This window comes from Ixodes scapularis, unplaced genomic scaffold, assembly GCF_016920785.2.
Source record: "Ixodes scapularis isolate PalLabHiFi unplaced genomic scaffold, ASM1692078v2 PGA_scaffold13__105_contigs__length_92229423, whole genome shotgun sequence".
Taxonomy (NCBI): Eukaryota; Metazoa; Arthropoda; class Arachnida; order Ixodida; family Ixodidae; genus Ixodes; species Ixodes scapularis.
The window spans coordinates 55,301,187-55,322,052 of record NW_024609839.1 but is presented as its reverse complement, the minus strand read 5'-3'; the positions used below and the strand labels follow the sequence as shown (position 1 = coordinate 55,322,052).

The 20,866-nt window shown below is 46.0% G+C and overlaps 1 protein-coding gene across 1 annotated transcript in view; it reads right to left on the bottom strand.

Annotated features, from left to right (window-relative positions):
- Positions 1-20,866, bottom strand: part of LOC120845829 (glutamate receptor 1) — a 250,239-nt gene that overhangs the window by 46,952 nt on the left and 182,421 nt on the right. Inside the window, exons 6-8 of the mRNA XM_040217397.2 lie at positions 20,171-20,278; positions 19,263-19,376; positions 18,014-18,229 (exon numbers count right to left, since the gene is read on the bottom strand). Coding sequence (XP_040073331.2) covers positions 18,014-18,229; positions 19,263-19,376; positions 20,171-20,278 — 438 coding nt within the window. The remainder of the gene's footprint in view (positions 1-18,013; positions 18,230-19,262; positions 19,377-20,170; positions 20,279-20,866) is intronic.

Here is a 20,866-nt window from a genome sequence, read left to right as displayed (position 1 = left end):
ATTAAAGTGCTTAGATGAAATCTTTGCCTACACAGAACGGTATTTCTTGAGGTGCCGACTATCCTCCGGTCATCCTTAAGCTGAGATTAGAAGCTCCGGCTTCAGCGCGAGATCGCTGGCTTCCGCAGTGCTTTGGTGGCGCGTGCTTGCGCGTTCACACTTGGGCTGGCAAGGGCAGAAAGCTCACGCGGAAGGCCTAGCTTCTAGTCTCAGCTGAACGGTAAACGGAGCATGAGTTAGGCTGATTAGATCGTTCTGATAACTATAGCCGATACTTCGCCGTGCCTTTGTGCATGCATACGATATCGCTATCAAAGTGTAAAAAAATATCTGGGTGCTTTCATCCCATTCGGGCACGGTTTTGGGGTCGGTATGTTGATTTTTACATAAATATATACTTTTTGGGTCCATTCTTGAAATGAAAGAGAACGTAAACGGCAAGCTTGGCAGATATATTTTTTTGTTTGTTTTAAAGTTATTTACCACTGAAGCGGCCGATGCCAGAACTCACGTATCCAGTCGGGGGTCGTAAGTTTGACCGCTCGCTGTTTTGTCGCTTCTCAAGCAATTGTACTAGGACCCTTCTTCGACACTTTCAAATGATATTTTATTACGGTAAATAAAAAGAAAAAAAATCTTGTATTTTAATATAATAAAACAAAATGTCTGACAATCTCCCGTTAATGATTTTAAGGTTTATCCAGTTCTTACGTCATGCCTATTCAAGATAGTTTAATGACCTTGATATGAATGGAAAGCTCAAGTATTAAATATATCATATGTACGAGTTAAAATCTCTTTAATACATTTGCTTTATTTTTTTATCAATACCAAGGTATGATCGTGATCTTTCGTAATACGTAAATAAAATATAAAGCATTTTGTGTATATAACCTGAAATCGAGCTTGAATCTCTTTGAATGTGCGATGGAAAACAGCAAGCTTTGTTGCGGAATAAACAAAACTTTTAGTTCGCATTGCACACTATTTCAGGTGCTTTCAAGCTTCCGTGTCAAGTATTGATTTGAGGTAATTATCCATATTAAGGCCACAATATTGTCCAGAATATCACCTATGCGAGGACGTTATCACAACGCACTGCTCATAAGTTTCGGGTTTCAAACAAAATACTATATTTTTATTTTTACTTTTTGATAGAACACTGTCATACAAAAACCAAAGCTGATAAATAAAAAAAAAAGCTTTTTCTTTTTTTATAGAAAATTGGTTTTAAATTTGGTTTTCAAAATATTAGCCCATTCAAATATATTGCTTGTCCTCCAAAATATTTAGTTATTTTCGCAGCAAAAATAAAATCCGCATCGACGAACGTTTATTTTTCTCCCAACTGTAGAGCCAGCGGTCCGAACCATATGCCAAAATTTCAGCTCTAACAGTATCATATTCAAAAGTTAATGAGTGATTTTTTTTTGCAAATTGCAACGGGAAAATTGGGCCCATTCTCGACCGTTTTCGGTAACTGGAGCCGTAGAGCTCCATGTATTCGAAAGTTCTGTCGGCCGCCATTCTTTCATTAAAAAATTCCGAAAATCCTGGATAACTGTTGAATAGAGTAACGGTCAGTGCTGAAACTTTGGCATCGGGTTCTGAACGCTAGCACCACATTTGGGCAGAAAATAGGTGTTGGAAAATACGTAGTTTATTTTTAGAGGGAAAACATTTTTATACATGTTTTTTTTTGGCGGGGGGTTGTATATAACGGATTGTATTTTGTACATAAATTATGAAATTTGTATGCACTAAAAGGAGTAGGTTTGAGCTTTTCTGGTTATGGTAACGTTCTTAAAATACCTAATGTAGGTCACATGTAAGAACTTTCCAATCTTTGCAAAAGTCATTACAAAAAGGTTCGACCTTTTATTTAAAATATTGCAAAATCATTTTTAGCGATTTATTAAGCGTCATAAAATCTATTTCGAAAGTGTCACAGAAGAGTTCTAGTGCAGTAGTGCGAGAAATGAAAGATTAGGGAACGGTCAAACATGTGAGTTCCGACATAAGGGAGAAACATCAGTTTTCGACTTGGCCACTTGAATGATCAATAAATCCAAAACAAAACACCCGCCAAGCTTACCGTTTGCGTTTGTGTTACTCTTGAATAAAAAATTCCCCAGAAAACTTTGTTATTGAAAAAAATTTGCTCCAATCTTGTGCCTGAATTGAGATAAAAAATTCCTTCTTATGACAATATAAAGCTTATAAATATTACCCTCCCCAAGTCTTATGGGCGATGCCGGGGCACCCGGGGCAAACAATTTAGTGATGCGCCGAGAAGCCTAGCTCCGAATTTTACACTTTTCCGACTGCCTTTTCTTCACACACGCTAAGCCTACGGCTCGTTAAGGACTTCTTATCTTTGTTTCATTTTTGTTTTCGAAATGAAAACTTGCATGCACTCTGGGAAAGTATAGTTCTCTCTTAATTTAACGCCGCAACGAGATGTTTCGTTTCTTGTATTTTTTGTGCTATCTGTGGGCTGCGTGGTGAAAGCTTGACGCTCCGATCGCTGTCGAGTCTTCCCTGAATGAAAGCCAAATTTTTTTTCTGAACAATATCGGCGTGTAAATACGGTAGGTTTGGGGAAACGTCACGCTAAATATTCGCAAGGTCGAAGTTAGTTTTGCGCAGCACTGCATGCAAAAACCAGCTTTCTCACGTGCCCTGTATCTCTCAGGGTGAAGCTCCTAACGGTCTGTTCACAGGTCGGAGATTTCTTCCGCAGAGGAAAGAAAACGTTATCGCGCTTCGAGGTCTCGTGCGCCACATCACGGGTGCTTGCTAATCCCCGTATTCCGCCAAGAGCCGAGGAATGCCCCATCGTTCCCGCGAGAAAAAAAGATGGCGCCGAACGACAAGTTCGGTGGCGTGTGCAAAAAGCATGTGGCAAGCTTGAACTCGTCGCACTCTTACACCAACAGCTTTAATGCTGACAATCGGCCGTTGCTCTAGTGGTGTGTTCATAAGACGAAGATTTTCTCCAGGTAGAGGAATATACGCCTCCGTGTTTTAAAGTTGTGTGGGTCACGTCACGGATGCTAGCTAATCCCCGTACTCATATGCAGGGAGTCGAGGAGAAACTCTTCCCTTCCTACAAATTGTCGCATCGCTCCGGCGAGAAAGTAAGATGGCGTCGAACGATGAGTTAATTGGTTCAATGATGTGCATGAAAAGCATGAAAAGCATGAAAATCATGGTGGATGCTTGAAGTGGCTGCATTCTTGAACCAACAACGTCAAAGTTGACAGTCCGACGCTGCTCCCAATTTCGTCGAAAAAAACATTAATCTCAACTTCAAATTATCAACCTGGTGCTGTTGGTGCAAAAAGACGATGACTTGCAAACTCCCACCATGCTTTTACATCGATAACTTTATGGGCGACACTTTGCAGATATTTCATCTTTGACCGTTGTCGTCGCCACACGCCAAAAAAAAAAAAAAAAAATGGAAAAACATTTCTCCTCCCTCTTGCCGCGACGAGAGGGAAGTCGGGACTTCCTGTCCGCCGCGCACCGCGAAGCGAGCGATGAGGGCAGCCCTGGCGTCCCGCCTAAAATGGACCTTTTTCCAGTAACGAGAGCCGTCTGCGGAGTTGTCTTTGAACTGCAAATGAAGCGCAGCCCAACTTGCCTCCGCCCGTCAGAAAACATTGGCATCGGGCTGATGTATTGATCTTCGTTGCCTTTTGTGCCCCATTCTGGCGTATACTCAATGAAGAATCACCAAAAAAAGACGAAATACGCGCAAATATAGGCGCTGAATATGTTGGTCGACCGGATCTTTGCCTTGCAAAAATGGCGACGGCGGGAAGCAAGGCCAGAGGACGGAGTATACGCATGCGGAGAAGCTTACTGGAAAAAGTAGGCTTCTTCGCTTCTTCTTCACGAATCACTGGTGGTAGTCGTCAGTGCCGTCCACGTCGCCAACCACGACGGCTATGAGATTTAACCGCGTCGCACGTCCGTCCTCGGGTACGTGGCGGCATCATTCCACCCGCATTGCGAGACCTTGATACAGCTATGGCTTTCGTTTTCTTGCAGACTTTGGGAGAAAAATAACGACTAATTTACGCACAACGTCGAAGTTGTCGTTCGACGGCATATTATTTTTGCCTCGGAACGGTGGGACAATCACCAACTTTCGGCGGAGTGGCGTAGTACGTGATTAGCAAGCATTCGTGAGACGGCGCATGTGACCTCGACCCGCGATGAAGTCTGCTCCTTTCTGTGTAGAAAACCTTCTTTGTGCGAATATACCGTAATTTGTTGTTGGATGTTTGAGCAGCGGAAAATTCAACTACCCCAAGTGGCGCCTGGTGCCTGCGATGTTGGCGAGATATTTAGGCCGCCGGTATGATACTCATCCAGGGGCCCTACGCTGCACACTTGGCGAAAACGTCGGCGAGAAATCTGGCGGCCGCGATTGGTCAACGCCACACTTGACCTTGGCGCCGGCCAATCATAGCCGTCGGATTTCTTGCCGACTTTTCTGCCAACTATCCAGATTAGGGCTCCAGATCAAAATGGGCGGCGGTGTGGTTCGAGTCGATTATTCCTGGGTTCTGCGGCGCAAATTTTCCCTCCGCGTTATTCTTCTAACGTGTTTAAGTTTGAAGCCTAGTGCGCTAAAGCTTGCCTCATTCACGAGGGTAGAAAGTTGGGCAAGTTGGTGATTCATAATAATTAAAAAAGTTTGTCCGATAAAGAATTGCGGTTTCTTGACCGAAGATGGCTAGGTTTGGGTGGGTGCCGATGAGTGATGCAGGACTTTTAGCCTTTTTATGATTTTTACGATGTGTATCTGTGTATCTTTCCTAACTTGATTGTGTTGTTGCCGGTAATATATGTTGAGCTGCAACGGAAATAAAGTTCAGTTGTAAGTAGCACTGTGTCTGTTTCTTCTTCCGTGTCTGTCGTCTTGTTGCGCGTTTTAATCATTATTGCCTGGTTTAGCAGTTCGAAGAACCATGGCCGGTTCTTCAAACTGCTTGAAGAACCACGGCTAGAGTGGACAGGTGCGGTCTTCAAAGGGCTTTTCACGGGGAGTGGTTGCTGCCTGCGGCCGCAGCTTGAAGGGGTCGCTGCAACCATGGCCTTCCTACAACGTTTTAACACATTCCGAGAAGCACCTCCACCTCACCGTTTTGGCCTCCTTGCTTCGGGGTTGCGTTGGAGAAGTCTCCAGTGTAATTAGACCCGCAGGTCATGTGGTCGCCTGCCTGCAGGGACTTATACTAAACATTTCTTCCTCTGCGCCCCCCCCCCCCCCCCCAAAAAAAAAAAAAACGAATTTCAATAAACAAGAGTTTAATTATCGTAAGCCGAAACATAATTCCATCGCCCTACTACAGGTATTTTAAATAACAATATTGGCACATATTTTGAATCGCAGTGATTGGGGAACAGTTGTTCAGGATGGCTTAGGCAGTGTTGGGCAAGGTAATATGGAAGCTCTCCTAAGCCGGTACGATGCTTATCAAAGCGGGCAAGGGGAGGGGGGGGGGGATAGAGCACTAAACCCTAGAGCTCTGCTCCGCGAGCTTTAGCTCCCCGTGCTCCGAGCTGGTGTGCGCTAGACCACAGGGTCCCCGATCCGCCCTGTTTGCAGGAGAACAACCAAAGCACCGACGGCACGTCTTAGCTTGTCGCTTGACTAACGGGTACCCAGCTGTTCTCGTTATTGAATTTGACGTAATATTTTGGCTGTGATCATATTTCGTGCCTTTAAAGCTATGCCAGTAATTCATTTTGGATAAATGTTTGACCTGAGTTGCCTTTTAAAAGCAGCACGCCACTATTTTCCTTATTTCACGTGAGCTGAATACCGGAGAAAAGCTGACCGGAAAAAAGCTCACCGCAAAACCGGCGGATGCGGAGAAAAGCTCACCGGATATTGAGCTTATGCGGAGAAAAGTTCACAGATTTTTCTTCTTCGTTTTATATTGAGGCTGTTGGATTCTGCGTGACATTTATCAATATATTATTATTAAAATTCGTCAGCTCTGTAAAAAAAAGTCATTTTTGTAATATTTTAAAGCTTATTGGGTATATTGCTCCTAAATTAATAATTGTGGGCCAGTGTTTTTTGTGGTTTACTCTCTAGGCAACGAAAGCTAACTGAAAACTTTATGAACTTTAAGAACAGGAAAAAGTTCGAAAACTTAATAATATCTTCATAAAACCTGAAAAGCAAAATCCGGAAATGCCGACAATCCGAAAGTGCATGCGCAACAACTGCCCACGAAGTTCTCTTGAAAGCTTTTGTTAACCTTTAAAAACAAGATAGAACGGTCAGTAGAATATCGAAGTTTCTTTCTTCCACGGACAAGCACGTTTTCTAGCCGTTCGTAAGGGTGGGTCCACACGTTGCCTTTGTGTGATAGTGCCCTTCTACGACGGGCCACCCGTGACCTCCAGAGCTGCTCATTGTCACCGTTGTTACTCCCGACCTATATAAGAACTAGTCTTCAGTAAGGTAGTGAAGTGGGCGAGTTGGTTAACGTTATACATGATGAAAACCGCTCAAACGAGGACGACGACGGAGTGAAGAGTTATACAGGTGTCCGAAGTTCTGATCTCATACTTGCGGCGTCATTAAAATACAAAATGGGTGATTACTAATTTCTGAGGAATTAGTAAATAGGCCCAAAAAACTTGAAGAATGTTACAAAAAAAGAGGACATTAATTTTTAGTGAAGTGAAGAATTCTAATTGTGTAAATTGCCACCTGTGACGCACAATCCGCTAAGCTAAGAAAACATAAAAAAAAATCGGTGAGAATTTTTTTTTTGCATCTGCCAGTTTTGCGGGGAGCTTTTCTACGGTGAGTTATTCTCCGGTGAGTTATTCTCCGGTGAGCTTTTCTCTGCCGCCCACCTGAAGTACCCGCTAGGTGGCGCCGCCAAGAATACCCTTGAAGAAGAAGCATGCATTACCCCTTTTTAGAGCGCAGCTCTTAGGGGCCCGTTTCCGGCTTGAGCGGCGTCGCCGTCGGCGTCGGCGTCGGCGTAACCGCGCGGTGCATCATGGGAAATGTCCCATAATGCACCGCGCGAGCCCCCCACCAAGGTCACGTGACCTCGTGGGGGGTCACGTGACCCCCCGAAGTCACGTGACTCCCCTGAGGTCACGTGGCCCCCTCCTCGAGGTCACGTGACCCCCGCCGATGTCGCGTGACCCCCCGATGACGTCATCGTCACTGATGACGTCACCGGCATCCACATCGTCATCGTCATCATCACTGATGACGTCACCGGCATCCACATCGTCATCGTCATCATCACTGATGACGTCACCGGCATCCGCATCGTCATCGTCATCATCACTGATGACGTCACCGGCATCCACATCGTCATCGTCATCATCACTGATGACGTCACCGGCATCCACATCGTCATCGTCATCATCAGTGATGACGTCACCGGCATCCACATCGTCATCGTCATCATCACTGATGACGTAACCGACTTCCGCATTGTCATCGTCATCATCACTGATGACGTCATCAGTGACGTCACTGATGTCGTCACCGGCATCCGCATCGTCATCGTCATCATCACTGATGACGTCATCAGCGACGTCACTGATGACGTCACCGACATTCGCATCGTCATCGTCATCATCACTGGTGAAGTCATCAGTGACGTCACTAATGACGTCATCGGTACCCGCATCGTCATCGTCACTGATGACGTCATCAGTGACGTCAGTGATGACATCATCGGCATTGGGGGTCACGTGACCCCCAAGGTAACGTGACCCCCCCCTGGTTAGTTTAACCCCCCCCCCCCCCCCAGTGCCCTTCACTCCTCCTCCTCAAGAGCTGCGCTCTAATTCGGCGTTACAGGGAGTTGTAAGCGGCTTTCATTTTTTTTCGATAATATTTATGAATTACAGGGCACGTGAGATGACTCGCATAAAAGTTTTGATGCTTAATTCTGCGTAAATTATAATACAACAAAGATGACACTGAAGGCGGGGCCATACTAAATCATGAACATGTCCCTGACGAAATTGGTAAAGGGTAGAAAGCAATTTCAGACCCTTCGTGATATATAGAATGTCCTTCACCTCAGAAATAAGGGTTTTGTTTTCAGGAAAAATAAGTTATGCATTTTTGAACGCTCATTCTTCGCCCAAGTGTAGCGCTAACGTTCCTCACCAGATGCCAACGTTACAAAAATGACTGCTATCTTATTAAAAAAGTTTTAAGGTATTTTGGGAAAATTTCAATGGGAAAATGAGGCCCATTCTTGGAAACTGGCGTCATTCAGCCCCATTAAAGCTTTGATATCTAATTCGGTCCGCTAGCGCTACATTTGAATGAAAAAGGAGCGTTCGGCAAACATAATCTATTTTTCGGCAAAAAAGAAAGAAAAAAAGAAAAAAGGGAAGGGGGTGTTCATATTTCTAATATTTTTCTTTGCTAGGATTTTCTTGGTTGTCTGCAATGATTGGCTGCTTGTATGTTCTGATAACAAAAATTCGTACAAGCTCTTTTTTACAGTTTATAGATAGATGCTTTGTGCTTTTTTCGATTGAAATGGGGGGCGCGCAAGATATAAATACAAGAATAGTCCGGGGCCTCGGCTTGCTTTGAAAGGAACGGTGGCCGAATGTGTTAAGGCACTGCAGCTCCGAGCACGTGGGACAAAGTCTAGCACTGCAGAGTCCAGGGTTTCTGGGTTCAATACCCATCCCTGTACTGTTTCGACCTAGATGAGCATATATGTCACCGGCGCGTGGTCATCTGTCACTGCTGTGTGCGTGGTGCACATTAAAGACCCAAGGCTGGCAGTCGTGCTGTACCGGCTACATTTCTCATCACCAGCGGAAACACCTGACGCAATTTTGATGCTGATTCATTTCCCGCCAGTTGCGGCTTCTGACATCCTATGGGAAACGTGCCGCGCGGCGATGCACGATCATCTTGTTATCGTTTTGCAGCTAATGAGCACGGGCCGATAAGGACGCCGGAAAACAAATCACGAAGAAACAATAACTGTCAGCCTCGTGGTTCTAAAGCCTGGTTCAGACAGTTGCGTTTGACTACGTTGCGGCGGCGAGAAACAGGGACATCCCTGCTGCTTATATCGCGTGCCAAGATGATTCCTTGAATTGGATTCCACGCTTCATACGAAGCACAGATGTGCCGGTGACTCGCTTTCGGTTCTCGACGCAACGCTGTCAAAGGCACTCAAACGCAAGTGTCTGAACCGGCCTTTATGCTGTCAATAGGAAGTTTTCGTAGACCGCGCTGCCCCCTCCGCTAAGCCTTCCGCAGAGAAGAAGTTGCTACTGCGCCTGCGCGCCCATATCCTTGACTGTGGACTTCCCGCTATCGTAGCGGGTTGCGGAGGGCCTTCCGGGACGGCGAAAACGATCTACAAAAACTCCCTAGTGACCGTAAAAATCCACAGTAGTACGCAACTACATACCGGTTACAACGAAGTCGCTTATAACGAAATAGCGGCTGCATCGAAGCGATCACGATTTCCCATTCCCTTTTGCACTTCGTCATAACCGAAGTCTGTTATAACCAAATAGCGGATATAGCGAAGTGATTTTCGATTCCCGTTGACTTCGTTATAGCCGGTCTCGACAGTTGCTTTGTTGCAACGCAATGTACTAAGCAAAAAAAAAAAAAAAAAAAAAAAAAAAAAACACAGCCGAGACGTTGTTTTAAGTATAATATAGAATTCACAAAGCGAAAATAAACGTTACTTTACCCTCTCCAAATTGTTTCTTCATCACTCAGTCCCTCCTTTCTTCCCACGCCCTTCAAGTCGGCGGTTTTCGGCCGCCGCTATCGTCCGCGTCACTTCCCGGCTCCCAGCAGCCAATCAATTGCCCGCGGTCGAAGCTCCCGATCCGCCTGAGTTCGCCCAAGCCGCGGCGCGACGGCCACAAAGTATCGAGAGTCTTGTCTTTTATTTTTTGTTCTTCTTCCATCTCAAAACCCCCTTTTTTTTTCTTTTTTTTTTTAAAGTTTCTATACATCCACACCCTTCTTTTCGAAGTCACCGCCGTCCCCCCTTCCCGAGAAAACCGCGTTCAACAACGTCACGGCGTGCTTCCCTTTTGTACGTATAGTATCCCCGTGTAGGCCCCGCGTAATCTCGAACGGCTTTTCGATTTATCGAGCGTCTCCGGGAACCGCGCAATAAAGTGGAGGAGTCCCGCGACTTTTCTCTTCTCCGATCGCACGGCGCCGTTCGCGAACTGTGATTTCAAATGCCACGGAAGCGGACGGCGCAAACAATAACACCCTTTCCCACCGAATGTGCTCTTTTCACTGCGCTCCGTGTAACGCGAGGAACTCGGATGCGTTTCATTCGTACGCGGCGGTTGAGGAATCGGAAAAAAGTAAATCGGCGCTTCAGAGTTTGAATTGCGGGTCGACGTGGCCGCAATTCGACGGATGCTTATTACGGAAAGAAGGCTCGCGCGACTGAGATTTGGGGTGAACGGAAAGAGAGCTCACGTTTGGTCTAAATTCGTGATTGGTCCTTCGATTGGTCATGTCAAAGGCCCTTCATTGGTTTGACACGTAAAACTTCAAAATAATAAAAACAGAAACAATAAATCAACCAGCTTAGACACCGTGTCAAATGCAATAAAGAAGCCATAGCACTTTATGATATTTTTTTAACGACTAACACTCGCTATCGGAATGACATGCAATGTGGCACGTGGTGAAGCTTCTCCGTATGAAAAAAAAAAAAACAAAAAAAAAACTTCTGAATCATACTAAACTTCTTTGGAGGCGTTGCTTCATTTTTTGTTTTTGTTCTAAAATGCCACGCCGCGTACCCGCCCCGGCGGCTCCGACGCAAAGTGCCGGCCTAGGAATTTCCAGGTAGCGGGTTCGAATCCCGGCCGAGGTTTCTGCGTTTTGAGGCTTATTTCGGTGAAGTCACCGCGCAAAAGGATTTTGGTTGCACGTCGAGAAATCCCCAGGTGAGCGGAATTAATGCCGGGTCTTTCGCTGGAGCACGCCAGATGATCTTCGTTGGTCTGGCACGTAAAAGTCCTCCCCCCCCCCCTCCCCCCCCCCCCCCCCCCCCAAACTTGATTTTAAAATGCAGCCACGCACAGAACATGACCAAAAAAATGCCTCCGCGCCTACTAAGTTCTTCTACTAATACGCAGTTCCTACTCAACAACACAATTGCGTTTCCCTCGCTGCGGAGGGCGGAGAGAAGGGAACGTTAGCGCATCGCTAACCCCTCTCCAAATGGATATACGTTCCTTGTCGTGGGTGCTGTAACAGCTGCGTTCCGTTGTTGTCACCTCCTTCTATTCCTTGCTATGGTGCGACCCACGCGAGCAAGCAAGATCCGCAGGGGCGTCTGGTGTAAAGTAATTGCTTTAAATAACGCTAATGCTTAAAAAAAAAAAAGTTCTTGTGACGCCTTGATAAATGTCGCCTAAAGTACTCAATCTGCCTCGGGTAAAATTTTTTTTTTTTTTAACATACCCTTGTAAGGAGGCAACTGTGGTTGCTTATCATTGTAGGGGTTAAAATTTAGGTGTTCTTCGTCGCTGAAGCTGTGCAATTTTCGGATTTACTAAGGATTACTACTACAATGCACGGCATAGACCACTTCAAAAATTACGCTCTCGCACGCCGTTTTGCAGTAGTATCAGATGGACCATCTGATACTACTGCAAAACGGCGTGCGCGAAAAGAACAATAAAAAACAATGACACACACACAGTGAAAATGACAAGTCTATCAGTTGTGTACGGTCTCTTGGAAGTGAGTATTGTATCATTTATAGAGTTACCAGCTTGTTGGTGCTCTTCGCGCACCAATATGCAGTGTTTTTACATCGACCGCAAGAGCGCGTAATTTTTGTAGGGGTCTTTAGTTTTCTCCTCTCCACCTCGCTTTTCCACCAGCGCCCCAACATCTTACACACGACAACAGACGGGGACTGTAGCTGGAAAAAGAAAGCTATACTTTAGTACATTACTTTTAGGATTCGCAGCGGAATTAGTTGTCTAAAAAGATCTGGAGCGTCTGCGCTTTTCCGCAACGCACTGAAGCGAGCTCCACGCAGTCGCTGCAATCTGCAAAGGTACCGGAACTGATGGCGGGGCTGAAAATGCAAGACTCGCAAAGAATGTTTTCAACGGGACACTGAACCACGGGTTTCAGCACACTAGTTGCTAAGCGCGGAGCGTTTTATTGAATGGTTTAAACGTATGGTCAGCACCATCATTGGCCGAGCGCCCTCCGTAGATTGTAGCGATAGGATCTCCCTATGCGGAAAGAAAGTTGTCTGCTTCTTGCACGGGGGTTGCGATGATGCCAGGACGGCGAGTTCTAATTTTCTGATTGATAAAATAGTGGGTAGAGCTGAAGGCATCCAGCATTGAGGTCTACCCACTATCCTTCCAATCAAAGCCAATCGGAAGTCGGCGTCGTTTGGACGTCACCGCAACCTTTGCCCGCAAGAAGCAGAAGACTTGCTCCCCGCATTGCTTTGCGGGAGGTGCAGAAGCTTCCGATTTATTAGAGTGTACGCAATATGGCCCTTCCTATTCGCTGGGATCGTGGTATTGTTTGCCGCTATTGGCTGACTCTGTGATCGGCGGGAAAGTGAAACTTACGAATTTTCTTTTAGAATGTACTACGCCCGCCACTGCACTTATAGGACCTGTGTTGCGCGGAGGTGGCTTTTAAATGCGTCGACGACCCGAAACCGCCAACGCTGCGCCAGCTGCGTCGCTGACAGTGCACAATGTCGGGGAAACTTGAGACCGCAGCGCCGGCGACATGTTCTCGTCTCTCCTATTTGTTTAGCCCGACAATTGTTTTTGTTGGGAGTGCGGCTGGCGGGGGCGCATTCTGAGGGCGCTCGAATGGCGCTCGGCCGTTCTGCTTCGTTATGCTAATTATTCACGAGCGGTGGCAGCGCGAGCACTCTCCTTTGCGGGGAGGTCAAATTTAATTAGAGGGGCCACGGAGCCGAGACGGATGGAGAGGAGAGATGATAGAATAAATGATGCGAGCCGGAGGGGAGACGAAAGTAATGGTACGCGGAAACGAAAGAAGAAAACAAACGCGGAACAAAAAGGAAAGACAACAACGAGAGAAAGTGTCTGGTTGGCGTGGGACTCGGAACAAAGATGGCGGCTCCGTTCGTCCCTGGCAGAGAGGAGGAAGTGTTGTTCGAGACCTCCTTGGTAACAAAGGCTGGCTCACACAGCACCGTTTCCTTACGTGTTTTTTTTACGTTACGTATAACTTATAAGGTCCCAGTGAGTTATGGCGTCAACAGACGTTGGCTTCTGTAACGTAACGCAACGTACGCAAACGGTGGTGTATCAACCGGCCTTCGTTTCTTACATTACGTTACGAGAGCTTACGTTTGCTTAGCGACAACCATGGTGGAAGAAACATTTAAGTGACGACTCTCTGTCCGACGCGGCGACCACATTATGTTCGGCGCACCGAGCGCTTCACTCACATGGGGATAGATGGCGCCAAAGTATGGGATCCCAACCAAACCGACCGCTCCGGTTGTTTCTTTCAGCGGTGGTCCCGCATTCTCTCGCTCACCTCTTCTTGTTGTCTCTCACCGCCGCCACGCCGCCACCATGTCGCCAAAGTCCGTAAATTTGTGTTCTCTTCCCTCTTTTTCTTCGGGTTAAGCTCACTTTCGTGCACGATGGTGGCGCCTGTGATCGACACAGCACCAAAGCAAAACACGAGGCCAGCCACTGGCCGCACTGCACCACCCCACCACCACACCGCGAAAAAGGCCAGCACGCTACGCTGCCGACACCGTGGCCGCCGAGGAGCGACCTCATACCTTAGCGCCCTCTGCAGTGGCGCGGAACTAACTATTTCTGGTTCGGGGCTAGCTCCAAACACGATCATCGCTCGCTGCCAGCGGGGAGAGCGGCCAGATTCATCACCTAAATATGTTTCTTCCACCGTGGCCACAACTCAGCGGGACATCTGTGCTTCGTATTAAGCGTGACTATACCAGTTCAAAGAAATAGCCTGGCGCTCAATATTTGTGACGTAAGTTTCGGCGACTTCAATGTAACGTACGAAAATGGTGCTGCGTGAACCTGCCTTTGCGTTACGAAGCTTATGTAAATAAAACAAGAGCACCGAGTTGACAAAACAGGAAAAACAAATTCTTTAGACGTTTCGCCTCCCATGCGGTTGGCATCTTCAATAGTAACAAAGCAAATACAAGGTTCACCTTCAGGTCAGCGCTATTGATCAGGAATGTCCGTATAAGCTTCGTGGAGAGGGCCGCGGTTTTTGTTGCACACGCATGTGTCCCTGCGGACGAACCATGATTCTAGGAGATTTCGGGGCCCCATCTATACCCTCCCTCGCCAAGGTCGTGGCGGCCGCAAAGTCAAAAGAATGACCCTTCGTCAACGCTAGAGTACTGCACGGGCCCGGGCATGCCTAAGCCCGGGGCGGACTCGGGCTGAGCCCGAGTCCGCCCCGGGCTTGAAAGTCCGCCCCGGGCCTGAAAGTTCTGCCGGGCTCGGGCCGGGCCTGGGCAATGTCTCTTCCAAACCGGGTTGGGCCAAGCCTAAAATTAAACATTCTGTCGGGCTCGGGTCGGGCCGTGCCTCTACCTGGCCGGGTCGGGCGGTGCCTGGAAATTCCGGCCCGTGCAGTGCTCTAGGATTGCGTGCATGGTCCACTATACTCCGCGACAACTTTTCTTGGCAATGCAGTGGAAGGTACAGGCCCGCGTCCCCTCTACCATTTTGAGTGTACGCAGGCTCTCCTCCTCCCCCATTTCCGGGGAGAGGAAGAGAGCCCGCGCACACTCAAAATGGGAGAAGGGACGCGGGCCTGTACCTTCCACTGCATTCCTAAGAAAAGTTGTCGCGGAGTAGAGTTCAGGTTTCAGTCGCGTCGCGTGGAATGCGTACGTGAGTGACGCTTGTTCTCTTTGAGTCTGGTCTCTCTCCTCCGTCCGGTTTCACCAATGTAGGACATGCATGTATATACTCATCAAATTATCATTTCACTAGACGCGGCACCGCGGGCCTTCATGGTACGGGCTGCTGCCTTTCCACGGTGCTCTCCAGAGCCAAATAAATAAAGACAAAAAGACAAAGACAAAGACGCTGGGCAGTCTCTGCAGGGGATCTTGTAGATAACCCCTCTCTGGACGTTTGCGGGGTTGGGTCCTTTGGCTTGGCAACGAAATTTCTAATAGTTCTGTATGGCTTGCAAACAGTTCGAAGGCCAAGGGGCCGCAAAGCGTGACTGAGAGGTTCGGAGACTCCTTTGACGTAGGGGTTGCATACTACACTCTTATCTCTTTCTCTTTCGCACGATTGCACATTTTTTTCCTTTTGGTTGTTGACCTCGTCAACAAGACGTTTTGGGTAGTGACGACTCTTCAAAGCTTCCTGTAAATGCACAATCTCATTTGCGCCATGGAGCCCGTTAGATGGCACACTAATCGATCTGCGTACAAACGATCGCACTACTGATTTCTTCTGTTGCACTGGGTGATAGGACAAGAAATTTTTCAATACTGTGGTTCGGTTCACCTGTCCTCATTGCACATACATTTTCAAAGGGAAACTTGCATTGCTGTTTTTGCCTCGCGCGTAAACTCTATCAGGGGGTGAACACTGTTTAATTCTCGGTGAAAATCGTTAGCATTACCTCTATCTAGAATGACGAAATTGCCATACACATATCGGCGGTAAAATTTGACAGGGAACGCAACTTTTTCAGCACTTTCTCCTCAGTATGCTCTATAACAAGATTGGCAACACTGACAGATATCTGGCTTCTCATCGGACACCCGTTCACCTGATGATAGATCTCTCCACGGAAGGCGAAGAAACATTGGTTCAAGCAAGAACGTAAAAGCAAAACAATATCATCAATGTGAAGTCACGTCCATGTTTCCAGGCTTTCATCATCAAGTAAACGCTCACGTGAGACATTAATGGCAACATCTTACGTGCGCTTCCGTCAATACACGACAGAGGCGAGTCCCCCCCCCCCCCCTTTTCCCGTTAAGCGTGGTGATGTGACGTCCATGAAAATGTACCTATCAGAGTGCCGAAATTGACTGTTGACTTGCTCCGCAAGCTTCTCATAATATCCGAACCGAAACACAGATTTTCCCCGAAGAGCCCATGAGCGAGGGTGGTTTTTGATATAAGAACCCTTTATCTCGTTTTCTTCGCTCATCTCTACTGGGTTGCTTTCCGAGTATTCGAATCAGGCCAATGTTCCCTGGATGGCATGCCACTGTCTTGTTTCCGTGAAGCCCCGATAAGCTCGTATTTTGTGTCCGACACCAAAAATCAACCAAAAAAACAAACAAAAAAGCAAAACAAAAACACACCACACCCAAATCGATTATATATATATATATATATATATATATATATATATATATATATATATATATATATATATATATATATATATGTATATATATATATATATATATACAGGGTGTTTTTTTTTTAAGCTTAGCAGAATTTTTAAAAAGAAACCATAAAAGCTAGGTTAATGCGGTTTGCGCAGGTCAGTTATACGGCCAGGGGGACATAGTATAGGGGGCTAATCGTAACGATCCGTCGGCTAATTAGTTAAAATTTGTTAATTAACTTTTATATATATATATATATATATATATATATATATATATATATATATATATATATGAACAAATCGTCAAAAAACATTTACAGCGATGATGTTAGTCCGAAATCTTATAACTCATGAAATACAGTATTTACGGTGCGATCATTACAATTTATTGATCACAGTAAACGATCCTTTGTGGGATTGAAAAAAAAGCTATATTTTATAAGGGAGTTTTCGTAGACCGCGTTTCCCCCTCGGCTATGCCCTCCGCAACGAAGAAGCCGCTACTGTGCCTGCGCGCCGATGGCCTTAAAGAGGCACTGAAGTCGATTTTGAGATCGTTCTTTTGTGGCGACAACTCAATCCAGGCGCTCTAAGCTTCCGAACAAACCCAAAACAGCAACCGTGCGTCCATTATTTCCTCGTGAAAAGCGTGTTCAAAGATCGCGACATGACCGTTTTGGGAAGAATTTTCTTCCTAGTGAAGTGGTCGACAAAGTGCGCTCGTCGGCGAGTAACAAGCGATGCCTTCGCACGCGGAGAAAAAGAGGAGTCTTATCCGAATGTGTACATATCAGACCCTCTTCAAAACAAGATATAATAAAATCATTCGGAACCTGCGCGTATGGTAGGGCTTCCATTGGTACAGACAATGTAGTCCGCGAGAGAAAATAGTCCACATGTTTTCTATTGCCCTGAGATGAATAGGCGGTCTTGTTATATAGGACTTGGCATATGTGGGAACAAACACATTTTAAACAATATAAAATAAGAAAAAAATTACCTTTTTCAAAAATGGCTTCAGTGCCCCTTTAACTATAGAGTTACGGGTATCGTAGCAGGTTGCGGAGAGCGATGCGGGCCAGCGAAAACCGTGTACGAGAAATCCCTAATAATTCTTTTCTTCCGCTAAATTTAGCGGGGGAACTGGCTTGGTAAAAGAGTCACGCGACGTCAACTTTCCTTCTAAAATTTGAGGGAAATGAAATGTCTTTTAGGTCAAGGGACGGCAGGTGACGTGACGTCAATTTTCCCGCTAAATTTAGCGGAAAATCAACAAACGAACGGACGAACGAACATTTGAAAAAAAAACAAAAAACAAAGAAAAACGTTAAATAAAATAAAGGCAGGGAACTTTATTTATACATTAACGTCACGCCACTGCGGTGGCGCTGCTGTCGGTACTGCGCATGCGCAGACGGTTCCTCTCACCCAAACCTGGTTTGTGCGCACGCGCATTGGCCGCACACCCGGTGGGGGCAAACCTGGGCTTGTTCGTAAATGGCGGGGTGGTCTATTATAAATAAGTGGTAAGTTGTAACGGAAGTTGGACTTTTTGGTGGTTTTCGGGACCGCACACCGTTACTGCGGAAGAAAAGATCGTACCTGTCGGATGAGCTCTCCGACCATGCCGTTCCAGCCGGCCTGCGAGTTGGCGTCCTGGCCTCCGTACTTGGAGTCGTTGACCAGCTTGAGCGTGTAGTTGAACTTGAGGTGCTCCGCCACCAGGTCGGCCAGGTCCTTGCAGTAGCCTTCGAACACGTCGTTGCCCGTCAACGTCTGGCCCGGCTCGGCCTTCTTGAACATCAGGTAGGGCTCTTCCTGGACCAGAAACGCACACCGGAACGCTGGGAGTCGTCGAAAAGCAAATTCTTCGTTTCTTCCTATTTAAAATACTAAATATTTTAACTTTGGCACTAACCTCACTTACCATCCCCTAAACTGACTTGACTTAACCTAACCTAACCTAAGCTAACATGGCATAAATTAACCTGCTTAACCTAACCTTGCACAGCCGGACCTAAATTAACCAAACCTAAACTAATCTCTGCATGCTTAACCTAAACTAATCACAATTGATGTTCTAACTGAACCAAATTTTCGGCAAAACTTACAGGAAATATGTGGGGCTTATTAACAGAAAATTGTCGACTCTTTCAAGGTGTTTAGACGAAATAATTAACACTATCCACTGCGAAAAAAAACAAACAGAGTTGTTTTACGATGCATGCGATAAATGTTTTGTGAGAACCCAAATTTCTTTTCAAAATACCTAACCCATAGTTGAACGTTCAGCAATTAGCTTGCCTAATCTCTCCTCTCTATAACGAGTATTTAGGGTAGCAATGTTTATGATGACCATGTTGGAATCTCGGGTTCAAGATTAAAATACATACCTAACTATATGAATAAGCGGTTAAGCTCAGGAGCGTATATGAACAAATTGACGTGAAAGCGATCACGCCAATTTTTCAATAGCTTATAACACCGTGAAAGTACTTCGTAAGTAACATACCAGTCTAATTTACCACTTTAAATATTCTATATAATTTATGGGAAAAAATTAGTACAGCGCCCACCTACTTTTCTTTGTACCTGACATTAAGTAAAAGTCATCGGCTTTCTTTTTTTTGTCCGAGAGCATTAGTTTAACGTATATAACGTATCGATACGAAGGGCGTGCAACCGAGGAGATAGCGACATCAGGTGATACAAACGCCAAAGAACAAACCAAGGAGTAAAAAGCGCGAACATGATAGCACATGACCTATATAATCACTGTCAGTGATTATAGAAATATTATTCGAATATAACCAACATTCAGGCGATTCTTTAAGGAGAACATCAGCCTTACCAGGATACTTGTGACCACGTACGTCTTGTTGTTCTCGAACCCCGTGTCCTGATAGACACGACGGTACTTAGGCGACGACAGTTCCAGCCCCTTGACGTCGGACCACTCAGCTATCTGAAAGCAAAGTGGAAGCAGCGAAAGTGATAACTAACCAAGCGCAACGCTTTGTTTTAGTCGGGACAACTGGAACTCGCAGAAGCCTGCTATTCAAAACTGAGTTGCTCAAATTTGCTTCATTCCATCGATATCGACATACGAGCCGACAAAAAGAGCGGTCCAAAATGAAATGATGTCACAGTCGCTAACAATTCAAGAAATGCGGGGTGTGCGAGTTCCGTACGTCTTAATTTTACATTGCAGACAATAAGTTTACGTAATTAGGCGTCAGGACATAGCCTCCAATATACTGACAAAGCCTGGCAGATCGCCACGAGAAGCAGCCGCCGAAATGGAAAAGGAGGAGCGGCAGGCAACGGATGAGAGGTGAGCCACGTAACTGGCGCCCCGCAGCGGCGAGACGCCGAAGCCCACTTCTCCCGAGCGAACAAGTGTGTTTTGGGTCCTCGCCGCTGCAAAAGCTGTGCGGTGACGTCAAGGTTCCCCAAGAAATGGCTCTTTGATGCACTGCGCTACCAGATCCCCTCGCTCAAATCCGCGACCGGCACTTTATGGCTCCGTCGTCGAACTGCCAGGCTTTTTTGAGTATAGAGGAGGCTATGGTCAAGAACACCAAGTATTACCAATGACGATGCAACACGCGTAAAGGTAATATGCCGTGACCTCTTTTTTTTTTAAGTCGTCCGGAACTGAAGAGATGTTATAGGCAGGTTCTGGCCAAGAAATCGCGTTCAAATGAGGCGCGCTAAACGAAAGATCGTTGTATGGAATACACTGCAGGCGCCACTCACCTTGACCATCTCGCTGTTTATGGTCATTTCGACGACGTCGATGGTGAAGTTGATTCTGAAGCCTCGTTCGTCGAAGCTGATATTTCCGGTGAGCCCTTTCATTTTGGCCTGCGTATCCGGGACAGCGGAAAAGAGGAAAGGTGGCGAAGGTGTTCGTTACTTGCGCGCTTAATTCGAGCAAGTTTGGGTCGCAGCGCTAACGATGGCACAAGAGCGACAACGTGAATGAGAATATCGCTCGTTCGGGACTGACTGGAGGGCACTACGACATCATGGGTATTATTCTATAGTTGAATGCATTGCCAACAATATGTGTTTTTTTTCTAAAAAAAAAAAAAAAAAGAAAATTGCGAACTGTGGGCCAGTTGAAGCGAAACACGAGCGGGCTTACGAATGTGGTAATTTCACATTATTATCGTCAAAAGTTTTAATCCCATTGTTATTTTACTACGTCGATCGTTGCATTCTCGCACAACAGAATCGCTTCAATGGGGCTCGAACCAAACGAAAACATTGTCCAAGAATTGAATTCTCATGTCTTGTAAATTGTATATTGTACAATAAATAAGAATCACATAACCTAAAAGTGACATAAAAACTATATTACATACTACTATAAACATACTACCGAGACTTAAAAGGCTTAGTAGTAATAATTTTCCTCGAAACACTCAGATACCGAATTACTTCGATTTA